We start from the raw sequence: 14,061 nt of genomic DNA, 5'->3' as shown, positions 1-14,061 counted from the left end.
CAACAATATTTATAATATGTGACCCTGGACCACAGAACCATGCAGTCAAAAGGGTCAATGTTTAAAATTGAGATTTCTTCATCATCTGAAAGCTGAATAAATCATCTCTCCAGTAATGTGTGGTTTGTTCGGAGGACAATATCTGTCTGAGATACAACTATTGGAAAATCTGGAATCTGAGGGAGCAAAAAAATCTGAATATTGAGAAAATCATCTTTAAAGTTGTTCAGATGAAGTTCTTAGCAATGCATATTACTAATCAAACATTAAGTTTTGATATATTTACGGTAGGAGATTTACTAAATATCTTCATGGAACATGATCTTTACTTAATATCCTAATGATTTTTGGCATAGAAGAAACAAATGATCATTTTGACCCATACAGTGTATTGTTGTCTATTACAAATATACCTGTGACACTGACTAAAGAAATATATTTCCAGTCTTAGATAGCATACATTTAGGCTAAATGCGAATGTGGATGGAATAGCCTCATAAAAACGATGATTCAGCTTCGCGATGATTTAGTACCGTTTCATTTTATAACATTCTTGTGAACCTAGTAAATGTGCTTTGTGTCGGTCACTGTGTTCTGTGTTCTTCTCTTCAGACATGTCTTCTCTTCATCTGTTGTCATTTTCATAATGATCCGGTGTCTGTACACGATGTTCCGTCGCTCTTAACCTCAGTGAAGCTCAGACACCGACAGATGCGCGACAGATCAACAAGCGATCGATCGATCGAACCGCAGCATCACCGGAGAGTCACCGACAGACGCGCTGGACCAGCGGGGGGCGTGGTCAGGAGAGAGGAGAGGGACGCGATTGGCTGGAGAGCTGCAGATGGAGGCGGGGTTTCGGAGCTTCCGTTCCGCAGGAGATTGGGGGGGGGGGGTATTACCGGGTGCGCGTGCGCTCAGCGCGTTTTTACCGCAGTGTCTCTGGATTAGTGCGCGGCGCTGCGGCACTCCGCTCGGTTCTCAACGGGAAGCGCGAGAAAAAGCGACCGAACCGCGTCCGTGAGCACCAGCCGTTCCATATCGCGCTTATTCCCAGCGGTTATCAAAGCGGCGCGCACCGGAGACATGGCCAAAGACGACGAGAAGAAGGAATCCGGGGAATGGAAGGAATTCTTCTGGAACCCACGGACGCACGAGCTGCTCGGGAGAACGGCGAGCAGCTGGGGTGAGTGTGCCTTATATAAGGCGCTCGATTTAACGGCGGCGCGTGATTCCGATGCGGTGCGTTCATTCATTTTAACATGAACGCGCTGCGCAGTGCGTTTCTCTCTCTCTCTCTCTGCCCCCCCCCCCCTCTCTCTCTGTGTGTGTGTGTGAATGCATCAGGCCTGTGTTAAAGGACAATCTGACGATGCTGATGCTGTTGCGCGCTCCCGCGTGTGTGTGTGTGCGTGCGCGCGGCGCGCTCCTCAGTATGCGTTAAAGGTGAACGGGTGCAGAAAGCTAAATGAGGTTACGGTGTTCGCGCGCATCTCGCTCGTTGAGATCGTTTAACGGATCGCGAACGCGCATCCGATCGTTCTGATCAAACTGATCGATCGCACTGGCGCGCGCAAGGTTATTCGCTCACGTGACGTGGTTTCGCTCACATCCGGAGCAGCAGCATCCATCAGGAGTTATATAACCATATACAGAACACAAACACACCTTTCAATATTCACATCGATTTACAGTGCAGTCACGAGCTCGGATTTATGACATGTACTATGTGTGTGTGTGTGTGTGTGTGTATGTGTGTTATAGTAATGATGCATTAATGGCTTCGTGCAGCTTTGTGTTCTGATAAATGACTTTTAGCTGAGTCACCGACTAGCATGTGTCTCTCATGAGCTTTCAAAAAGAAATTACGAATTTTGCTAATGTTGTGCTGAATATATATTCATATATTCACATATACATACACATTCATATATATATATATATACGTTATTTGAATTTCTCTTCAGTCTGAATCTAAAATGTCTTTTTACTGAAGAGCAGTGACAGTAAAATCTCTCATTCCAGTTAAAGAAAAACACTTATTTGCAAAAGACTGTTTATAAAGATACAAGATCAGTCATATCGCTTCCAAAAATATAGACCAAATATGTTAATTAAAAGCAAAGCTAAACCACACAAACCTAAAGCAATCATTATTACATTTATCATTATGCTACATTTTATTAAAAAAAAATTTTTAATCAGGAAATGATCTCTAGGCTGCGATATACCTGTACAACTGCATTTTAGTGCCACGTTGAAATTTTTTTTTTCTAAGATTACGACATTGAAGTCATAATATTTTGAGAATAAAGTCGAAGTATTACAAGAATAAAGTCGAAATTTTTCGAGAATGAAGTCTAAATGTTTCGTGAATAAAGTAGAAATATTACGAGAATAAAGTGAAAATGTTTAAAGAATAAAGTCGAAATATTACGAGAATAATGTCAAAATATTACGAGAGTAAAGTTGAAATATTACGATAAAGTCTAAATATTACGAGAATAAAGTCGAAATATTATGAGAATAAAGTCGGAATGTTTCGAGAATGAAGTCTAAATATTACAAGAGTAAAGGCGAAATATTACGAGAATAAAGTCGAAATATTACGAGAATAAAGTCAAAATATTACGAGAGTAAAGTCGAAATATTACGAGAATAAAGTCGAAATATTACGAGAATAAAGTCAAAATATTACGAGAGTAAAGTCGAAATATTACGAGAATAAAGTTGAAATATTACAAGAATAAAGTCAAAATATTACGAGAGTAAAGGCGAAATATTACGAGAATAAAGTTGAAATATTACAAGAATAAATTCAAAATATTATGAGAGTAAAGTCGAAATATTACGAGAATAAAGTCGAAATATTACGAGAATAAACTCAAAATATTACGAGAGTAAAGGCGAAATATTACGAGAGTAAATTTGAAATATTACGAGAGTAAAGTCGAAATATTATGAGAATAAAGTCAAAATATTATGAGAATAAAGTCGAAATATTACGAGAGTAAAGTCGAAATATTACGAGAATAAAGTCGAAATATTACGAGAGTAAAGTCGAAATATTACGAGAATAAAGTCGAAATATTATGAGAATAAAGTCGAAATATTATGAGAATAAAATAGAAATATTACGAGAGTAAAGTCGAAATATTGCGAGAATAAAGTAGAAATATTACGAGAGTAAAGTCAAAATATTACTAGAATAAAGTCGAAATATTATGAGAATAAAGTCGAAATATTACGAGAGTAAAGTCGAAATATTGCGAGAGTAAAGTCGAAATATTACGAGAGTAAAGTCAAAATATTACGAGAATAAAGTTGAAATATTACGAGAGTAAAGTCAAAATATTACGAGAATAAAGTCGAAATATTACGAGAATAAAGTCGAAATATTACGAGAGTAAAGTCGAAATATTATGAGAATAAAGTCGAAATCTTACGAGAGTAAAGTCGAAATATTACGAGAATAAAGTCGAAATCTTACGAGAGTAAAGTCAAAATATTACGAGAATAAAGTCGAAATCTTACGAGAGTAAAGTCAAAATATTACTAGAATAAAGTCGAAATATTACGAGAATAAAGTCGAAATATTACGAGAGTAAAGTCAAAATATTACGAGAATAAAGTCGAAATCTTACGAGAGTAAAGTCAAAATATTACTAGAATAAAGTCGAAATATTATGAGAATAAAGTCGAAATATTACGAGAGTAAAGTCGAAATATTACGAGAATAAAGTAGAAATATTACGAGAGTAAAGTCAAAATATTACAAGAATAAAGTCGAAATATTACGAGAATAAAGTTAAAATATTACGAGAATAAAGTTAAAATATTACGAGAATAAAGTAGAAATATTATGAGAGTAAAGTCAAAATATTACGAGAATAAAGTCAAAATATTACGAGAATAAAGTCGAAATATTACGAGAATAAAGTCGAAATATTATGAGAATAAAGTCGAAATATTACGAGAGTAAAGTCGAAATATTACGAGAATAAAGTAGAAATATTACGAGAGTAAAGTCAAAATATTACGAGAATAAAGTCAAAATATTACGAGAGTAAAGTCGAAATATTACGAGAGTAAAGTCGAAATATTACGAGAGTAAAGTCGAAATATTACGAGAATAAAGTCGAAATATTACGAGAGTAAAGTCGAAATATTACGAGAATAAAGTCGAAATATTATGAGAGTAAAGTCAAAATGTTTCGAGACTAAAGTCAAAATATTACGAGAGTAAAGTCGAAATATTACGAGAATAAAGTCGAAATATTACGAGAATAAAGTCGAAATATTACGAGAGTAAAGTCGAAATATTACGAGAATAAAGTCGAAATATTATGAGAATAAAGTCGAAATATTACGAGAATAAAATAGAAATATTATGAGAGTAAAGTCAAAATATTACTAGAATAAAGTCGAAATATTATGAGAATAAACTCGAAATATTACGAGAGTAAAGTCGAAATATTATGAGAATAAAGTCGAAATATTATGAGAATAAAGTCGAAATATTACGAGAATAAAATAGAAATATTATGAGAGTAAAGTCAAAATATTACTAGAATAAAGTCGAAATATTACGAGAATAAAGTCGAAATATTACGAGAGTAAAGTCGAAATATTACAAGAATAAAGTCGAAATATTATGAGAATAAAGTCGAAATATTACGAGAATAAAATAGAAATATTATGAGAGTAAAGTCAAAATATTACTAGAATAAAGTCGAAATATTATGAGAATAAAGTCGAAATATTACGAGAGTAAAGTCGAAATATTACGAGAATAAAGTCGAAATATTATGAGAATAAAGTCGAAATATTACGAGAATAAAATAGAAATATTATGAGAGTAAAGTCAAAATATTACTAGAATAAAGTCGAAATATTATGAGAATAAAGTCGAAATATTACGAGAGTAAAGTCGAAATATTACGAGAGTAAAGTAGAAATATTACAAGAATACATTTTCACATATTTGGAATTTTCACAAAGAAAACGGTTTAATTTAATGAATTGTTTCACATAAATACAGCGATCTGATCATTAAAGAGCTTGAAAAAAAACATTATTGTAAGACACATAATTTGTTTTTCACTATAAAACTGATTTAGAAAGTTGAGACATTAAAAGTAGTTCTATCAAAACCACAAATCTTATTGCTATTGGATGGCTGGCACACTACAAATAACGAATGCAATGGAAGATAATGAAATATTATTTCCAAGCACACTGTCCCCCCGAGTATGACACATGGTATGATTTCTGCTAATAATCCCACATATATTTGTAGTGTATTAAAAAAAGGGTTAAATAAGAGAGATACAGCACCCACGAAGGAATGTCGATTGGGTGTGTGAGCTGATGTTAAGATAAAAAGTTCCTGTTCAGTCTATTAATAAATATCATATTCTTGATATTAAGCTGTTTCAGTGAGTCTTTAAAATGGACTCTTCTTCATCCCGGTAAGATGATGCAGCTGCTCGGATGCAACAATATTCAAATCAGTTCCAGTGACCTGCAGTGCTCTCAATCCGGGACATTTACATGCGCAATAAAAGTGTGTGTGTGTGTGTGTGTGTGTGTGAGTGTGTGTGTGTGTGAGAGAGAGAGTATGTTTGTGAGTATGTGTGTGTGCGTGTGTGTATAATATTATGTCAGATGTGTTCAGTGGCCTGTCTCATATGTGTTGATGCATCTCACTGGCCGAGAGATTGATGACATCAGCGGCTCACAGCGAATGAGAGGAGGAGACAGTAATCTGACTCCCATCCCCCACTCCACCCATCAGAGAGAGAGAGAGAGAGAAGACAAAGAGCTAAAATACGGAAAATAATGCTGGAAAAAAATGAAAGACAGGGAGAGAGAGAGAGAGAGAGAGAGAGAAAGAGAGAGAGAGAGAGAGAGAGAGCATGTAGCAGAAAGTGTAGAGTAAATAGAGAGAGAGAGAGAGAGAGCGGGGGAGAGCTGGAGGAGGCAGTGGTTTTAGTGTAAGAGGATTTACTCCTCAGTCTGTCCTGACATTTGCTCAGTGATGAACGAAGATGGAGTGAATCCAGGTCACGTACACCGCCTTAATATCACACAAACACAGACTGCTTCATCTCCATTATTACACACTATAGTGGATTCTGATTGGTCAGGTGTTTGAACAAAAGTTACATGCTAAAAACAACATGTTATATTTAACCAATCAAAATATGATATTTTAGTCACTATGTTAATGTATTAGGTTATGTTAAACAGTTCATCCATCTGAAAATATCCTCAGGTCTTTATAGATCAGGATGAGTTTGATTCTTCATCAGATTTGTAGAAATGTAGCATTGCATCAGTGTCTCATCAGTGAATGGGTGCCGTCAGAATGAGAGTCTGATAAAAACATCAGAATAATCCACAGCACTCCAGTCCATCAGTGAACATCTGGAGAAGACAAAAGATGAAACACATCCAGCATTAAGATGATTTTAACTCAAACACATAGAGTCTATAATCCATAATAACACTTCCTCCAGTGAAAAAGTGTTCTGGTCTGAATCAGGAGAGAAATCTGCACAGATCAAGCAGCGTTTAAACAGCTCTAAACTAATCTGAGAGAGACAACAGCAGATGCACTTTCTCACTGGAGGAAGTGTTATTATGGATTATAGACTCATCTTAATGCTGGATGTGTTTCATCTTTTGTCTTCTTGTGAACTTTCTATCAGAGTTCTTGTCATATTTTATTACTGTTTTCTAAACTACTGTATAGCAAATAAACTGTGATAATGTGAGAAATGTTGAAGGTGTCTTGATAAATTGGATAATGTTCTCTGTGTGTGTGTGTGTGTGTGTGTTCTGCAGGTCTGATCCTGTTGTTCTATCTGGTCTTCTACACATTTCTGGCTGGCATGTTCTGTCTCACCATGTATGTGATGCTGATGACGCTAGATGATTATAAGCCCACTTGGCAGGACCGTCTGGCCACACCAGGTACACACACACACACACACACACACACACACACACACACACACATACACACTGACTCTGTGTGCTTCTCTAGGTATGATGATTCGGCCAAAAGGCGATCCTCTAGAAATCGTTTATAACTTGGATAAAACAGAGAGCTGGGACTCATACATTCAGGCTCTGGACAACTTCCTTGCACGTGAGTAAAAGAAAGACAGATTTTCATTCAAAAATACACCAAACAACATGCAGTGATTTTTGACTCACAATCACAGTCTATGTGTGCGTTTTCATACGAAGAGATGGTGCTCGCAACACCACGGTCATGGGTTCGATTCCCAGTGAACTGCTAAAAAATGTAGACCTTCAATGCAATGTAAGTTGTTTAGAGGAAAGCAGCTGCCAAATGCATGAATAGAAATAGAAATGTGTTACCCTGCAGCGTATCACAAAACCATGTCAAATATCTGTGATTTGGGAATAATTCTGTTAGAAATAAACACAGATTTACTCACACTCATATCGCTCATTGTTTCTGTGTCTTCCTCGTCTGTGTTTTTGATCCAGAGTTTCTAGACTCATTCAGGAGATGTGTGATAGCGCCCCCTAGTGTATAACAGTGAGAACACAGAAACACTGAGTACTCTGTGTTTGGCAGGGAAAGAATTTATAGCTTCCTCAGGAAGAGGATCATTAGCTCTGTGTCTGTTCTTCTGCAGCCTATAACGACTCTCAGCAGGTGTTGAAGAACGATGTCTGCGTCCCGGATAAGTACTTCCTCCAGGAGGACAGCGGCGAGGTGCGCAACAATCCCAAACGCTCCTGCCAGTTCAACCGCACCATGCTGGGGAGCTGCTCCGGACTCGAGGACCGCACATACGGATACCAGGACGGAAAACCCTGCGTGCTCATCAAACTCAACCGGGTAACTGCGCTGATCACTCATCAGAACAGTAATATACAGCAGATGAATCCAGAATCTGCCAGCTGAACTCAGAAGCTTCTTACTATGGAAATAAAACAAAATACATATTTGCATATTTCTACCTAGCAATTTTTCTAAGAATTAGGTATTTAAGTTAAATCTCACAATTCAGACTTTTTCCTCATAATTCAGCATTTTAGAATTTAATATTTCATAATTTGGCATTTATTTATAATATCGTAAAAACTAAATATATAATTCAGATTTTTTTATCTGCCAATCCTGACCTTTTTTTCTTATCATAATTCTGCATTTATATCTCAGATTTTAAAATCTCATAATTTGACATTTATATTTTAAATTTTTTTAAACAAAAACAAAATATAATTGCAACTTTTTATATAGCAACTCAGACTTTAATATCTCATAATTCAGACATTTTCCCTCAAAATTCAGCATTTATATCTGACAATTAATCATTCTTCTCACAATTATTCATTTTTATCTCATAATTTGGCATTTTTATCTCATAATCCAGATTTCTTTCTTAGAATTCGGCAATGTATATCTCAAAATTAAGACTTTTCTCATTATTACATTTCTATCTCATAATTCAGAATTTTCCTCATAATTAAACATTTATTTCTCATTATTTGTCATTTTATTTCTAAGAATTCAACAATTATATACCACAAATAAACTTTTTTAAAGTCCTTTTCTCAACACTACATTTATATCTAATCTTTCAGACTTTTAAATCAGGCTTTATTTGTCATTAATTGGCATTTATATCTAATAAGTTAGACATTTCCCCTCACAATTAATTCAGACTTACAAGACAATTCAGACACAATTAATACAAACAATTTCGAGCTGCAAATAGCATCAGAAATCATTAGCTTTGGTCTGAAAGCTGAAGGAGGATGATGAAGGTGCTTCGTTTGCTCCTGCAGGTGATTGGGCTGGAGCCAAGTAAGGATGGAAAGTCTCCATTCGTCTCCTGTTCAGCAAAGGTGAGTAAGATCTTACCTGACCTTCAGCCAACCCTCATCACCAACAGCCATGAATTACATCTCTAATGTTTGCTCACCGCATCCCTCCATACTCAGGGATATAAAGATGGAGACGAGTTGGTAAGAAACAGACTAGTCTAACCTTAGACTAGTGCTCATCTTCAACTAGTACAGTACAGCCCTAACTAGTGCTTAACTCTTATGCATTAGCGTGTTAGTAGACATGTAGTGTATCTTCATCTCTCAATCAGATCAAGCACTGGATCGCATTGCATTAAATGTTTGGATCATTTCAATCTCATCTTACTGCGACATAATACTGGAGATATAGTGTGCCTACTGATATTTAGATCATTTTATGTCAGCTCCGTTATAAAGATCTCATTGATTTACATCACAAGGCTCAGAAGATGGCTCAGATGAACGAAACCAATCCTGCAGTCGAATACTTCCCTACAAACGGAACCTTTAACCTCATGTACTATCCTTACTATGGCAAGAGAGCACAGGCAAGAACACACACACACACACACACACACTATATTTGTGATTATATTTGTGTGTAACCGCTCTCTCTGCATGTGTTTCAGGTGAATTATTCTCAGCCCCTGGTGGCTGTGAAGTTCACAGAGCTCACTTTCAACACGGACTTCAACGTGGAGTGTAAGATCAACTCTGACATTCAGTTCAAGATCAGCGAAAGAGACAAGTTCGCCGGCCGCGTGATCTTCAAGCTGCGCGTCAACAAAGTGTAGAGCAACTGCATCTGCCACACACACACACACACACACACACACACACATACAGGAGATGGTAGGAGTCCTTCATATCTCAAAGTGTTCCGTGTATTTGTCCGTCCCCATTCTCCTGTCTACATGATGTTTCTGTGCGTGTGTGTGTGTGTGTGTGTGTGTGTCTTGTATCTCTGTGTGTGTTTTGAGTACTCTTGACTGTCGTCATATCCAACTGATATCATTCCAGGAAAACATCATCAAGCCTTTCTAGAGCTCTAGACACAATCATCACGAATCCAGTGAATTCAGAGGGACCACAATCATCCCAAAACCTGCCAAGAAATTATATTTCACATAGAGAAAATGTGCTCCCAAAATATAGGAAGATAACATCTTAAATAGACTTCATTTTCTGTATGCAAAACATAATTTCTTACCTTTGTCTTTTGATATCAAGCTAAAATGTGTAGTCTACAGTATATAATGGGTTTTATGTTACTGGGCGTATATTAAATAACACAAATGAGGTCAAATCTGGTCAGGATCATTCACAAAAAAAAAAAAAAAAAAATGTGTAGAAATGCGCAAATGAGATCAATATGATCAAAAATCGTCTCAGACTGTAATCGGATACATATCGTCCTCTTAACTTGATGTCTGTTTTATCCATTTATTTATTTATGAGATTAAGGTACATTCATAATGTTATTTATTTATTATTGGATTTGTGGTTTTTATTTTTTATATATTCATGACGTTTGTGAAGACACTTTTGTAACGCTGTTATGTTCACGCACACACACACACACACACACACAAGCGAAGTTAAACTGAAACGATTGGCTGACGTTCCGCATATGCTCAGATTGCACCGACACATTAGCCAATCAGCTTCAAGCTATGCCATATCAGTTTGCCATTAATTAATTTGCCCAGTCGACTGATAACATATTCGCTCCATATCGTCCAGAATGTGTATGAAACGTGTACACAGCAATACCTTCTGGTCCATGAGTGTACTGTTAATACTTGTAAATAATACAGAATCTGAGTAGATAACGAAGAGAGTAGTTGCGAAGAAAAGCGTGGGGGAAAAAAACGTTAAATTTGCCAATCCATGTAGATGAATGAACAAATGTGTTTTCTTCCCAAAAAGGTTTTTTTAATATATATTTATGTGCTGTTGAGCACGTGATGGGTTAGCACCTGTTAGCACAGCGGAAATATGACGCAAACACTAGCAGCATATGTTTCTCGAAACTTTATTTAATTTCTTCTTAGCTTTGGTAGAATTTTAGATTTTAATCATGTGATGTGACATTTGGATGTTCAAGGCGATTCGAGTCAAATGGACGAGTCAGACTCCTGATTTGTGAGCGAGACATTAGCGTAGTGCATATTAGCAAACCACTAGCCTGCCGTCGTCGACGCGCGGGTGGCCTGTCTGTGTTTATTTTTTATTTTGTGTTCCTTCATTTCACCCCCAGTAGTGAATGTGCTGTGTTTCTATTGGGTTACTGCCACAGTGTTGTGCGTTTGAAACATTGGCGGCTGTGTGCTAGAAAAGTGTGTGGGAAAAGAAAAAGAGCCAAACTCGGCCCAACTTTCAAAATTAACGTAACTAGTCCATCCGTCCATCCGTTTACAGCCTGATGTTGGGATCAGTTCAATGTTTACACAGAGCAGTGATTAATAACTAGCTAAACTTACGCTGCCTGCCGTACGTTTACTACGATCTACTTCACGTGTGCTGCCTGACCGCTCTACGTCATGGAATAGATTTTATATGTTTTTAAGATATCGTAAATCCAATTATATTTCTGATTTCTGTACTTTAGACACTGCATCAATGCGTGCTAGCATGTCGCTGCACCGAGTGCTTGTATACAGAGCGAGCGTAGATCATGCACATTATTCATTTCCGTAAGAAGGAAAATCAAGCAGACAGCAATCTGGGACATCATTACCATGTAAACAGCACATGAAGTCATCAGTGATGATGTCGTGGTCATGTGGTCATGTTGCTTGGTGCAATTCTGCAAGCGAGATCCAGTCATTTCAATAGAAATAGAGAATACATTTCCTGCGCTGACCAACAGAAAGCGATGGAAGCTTATTTCCACCACGTAAGAAAAAAAAATCAAGTTTAGGTCATATGAGACTAAATGATGATGAAATTATGACTTTCACTGTGGTAATCATGAATTTAATAGTTTAGATAGAGATAAATGATTGAAATTTTAGAAATCGAAATTATGAGATTAAAAAAGGCAACATCAAAAAATCTAATGTCTCATAATCATGATAGTATGTCATAATTTTGGCTTTTATATCATGACTTTTTGTCATAATTTGGTATTGTATCTCATAATTGACTTGGTGTGTCAACTTTGAGTTTTAAAGTCATAATGTCAACTTACATCAGTGTTGACTTTTTATCTCACATTTATGATTTAATATGTACATTTTGACTTCTAAACTCATAATTATGACTATGTCGATATCGCCTCTTATCTCATTATCATGATTGTTTATGTGATAATTATGACTTTAAATCAGAATAACTTATAAAGTAAGAAACATGTTGTCTCATAATTAGGTTTTTATCTCATAATTATGAATCAGTACATAAATTGTGACTTTTAAACTCATAATTATGACTTTTTATCTCATATTCAACTTATGTCAATTTCAATTTTTAAAATCAGATTTTGACCTCATCTTTTTAGCATAATTATAACCAACTTATAAAGCCATAAATTCAAGTTTGTATCTCATAATTATGACTATGTTATAATTCCAACTTTTTATCTCATAATTATGACTTAAAAAGCATATTTGTTTTTCTTATATGGAAGAAATGGGATTCCATAAAAAGCTAATAAGATACATCTATAATTTAAATTGATAAAGTCATGAATTTAAGTTTTTATCTCATAATTATGACTATATCTTAATTCCAACTTTGTATCTCATAATTTAGACTTTTTAAGTCATAATTACGATATTGTCAATTTTGACTTTTTATCTCATAATTATGGTTGTTTATGTGATAATTATGAATTTAAATCAAACTTATAAAGTCAGAAACGTTTTGTTTCATAATTAGGTTTTTATCTCATAATTATGAATCAGTACATAAATTGTGACTTTTAAAGTCATAATTACAACACCACCTCATAATTTCAACTTTTTATCTCATATTCGACTTAGTATGTCAGTTTTGACTTTTAAAGTCATTCTCTTATAATTATGAGTTTTTGTCATAGTCATAACTTCAACTTATAAAGCCATAAACTAAAGTTTTTATCTCATAATTATAACTTACAAAGCATGATTTGTTTCTCTTAAAATTGGATTCCATAAAAAGTGAACTGGTTTTTAAGTGACTGGTGGTTTTTTTGTTTTTGCCTGCGAAATTTCACAATGGTGACCACACATTTACAGCTTCAATAACACCTAGACGCTTCGGACAACATCAACGATGACACGGCGACAAACACATGCTTACACAAACAATAGCTACGACAAACACACCTGCACTAACAAGAGAGCTTTCCACTCACACACACACACACACACACACACACACACACACACACACACACACACACACTCACACACACACACACACACACACACACACACACACACAGACACACACACTCACACACACACACACTCACACACACACACACTCACACACACACACACACACACACACAGACACACACACACACACTCACACACACACACACACACACACACACACACACACACACACACACACACACACACACAGACACACACTCACACACACACACTCTTTGTCCCCGTCTGTGTTTCTCTCCAAACCAATAATGCCACACGCTCGTCACTTTGAGTCCTCGCCGGATGACTTCTCTAGCTCACAGACTCATCCCGGTTTCTCATCTGTCCTTCATAGTGAGACGGTGTCTTATTCTTTCTTCACTCTCTGTAAAAACACTGCTCAGAAACTAGATGTATCTTATTAAATATCCTGAATATACTGTTATATATTGCCTGACATGAAAATTGTGAAACTTATATTCGAAAAACAAATGATTATCATTATAAATGAAAAATGGAAACAGGAAATAAAAACATTTTGTGTTTAACGAACATTTTTGCCTCCAAGTTCTCATTTCAAACTAAATGCATGTCATGCACTTCTGCTTCAAAATAGATGTAATTTCTATGACTACAGACTAAAACACACACATAATGCATGCATATGTTTTATGCATTGCAATATGAAGCCATAATATGAAATTATGACAAGATATGTTTTTTTCTTTAAATGGACGAATGTATATGAATGATCTAGCTACCGAGAGCTTTATCATCTTATGTAATGAGATTTTGTCAAAAGCTCTGGCAGCTGTTTTCCGGATCTGATCCTATAGGAAAG

General features: G+C 35.8%; 1 protein-coding gene and 1 long non-coding RNA gene across 2 annotated transcripts; one reads left to right on the top strand and one right to left on the bottom strand.

The window, feature by feature from the left end:
• The first annotated feature begins 916 nt into the window (after window positions 1-916).
• On the top strand, window positions 917-11,616 carry LOC132118626 (sodium/potassium-transporting ATPase subunit beta-2-like). Its single transcript, XM_059528587.1, has 6 exons — window positions 917-1,186; window positions 6,850-6,978; window positions 7,052-7,156; window positions 7,677-7,882; window positions 8,836-8,895; window positions 9,297-11,616. Exons 1-6 carry the CDS (start codon window positions 1,087-1,089, stop codon window positions 9,459-9,461), a joined length of 765 nt encoding a protein of 254 aa, XP_059384570.1. The 5' UTR covers window positions 917-1,086; the 3' UTR covers window positions 9,462-11,616.
• Window positions 11,617-13,048: 1,432 nt separating this feature from the next.
• LOC132118625 (uncharacterized) lies at window positions 13,049-13,609 on the bottom strand. The gene is made up of 2 exons (XR_009425926.1): window positions 13,418-13,609; window positions 13,049-13,190 (listed from the first exon to the last, which is right to left on the bottom strand). It is a non-coding gene; the product is annotated as an uncharacterized LOC132118625 (long non-coding RNA).
• Between the last annotated feature and the right edge of the window lie 452 nt (window positions 13,610-14,061).

The sequence above is a fragment of the Carassius carassius genome, chromosome 37 (assembly GCF_963082965.1).
Source record: "Carassius carassius chromosome 37, fCarCar2.1, whole genome shotgun sequence".
NCBI lineage: Eukaryota > Metazoa > Chordata > Actinopteri > Cypriniformes > Cyprinidae > Carassius > Carassius carassius.
Note: the sequence above shows the minus strand (reverse complement) of the source record. Positions and strands in the feature narration are given on the sequence as shown.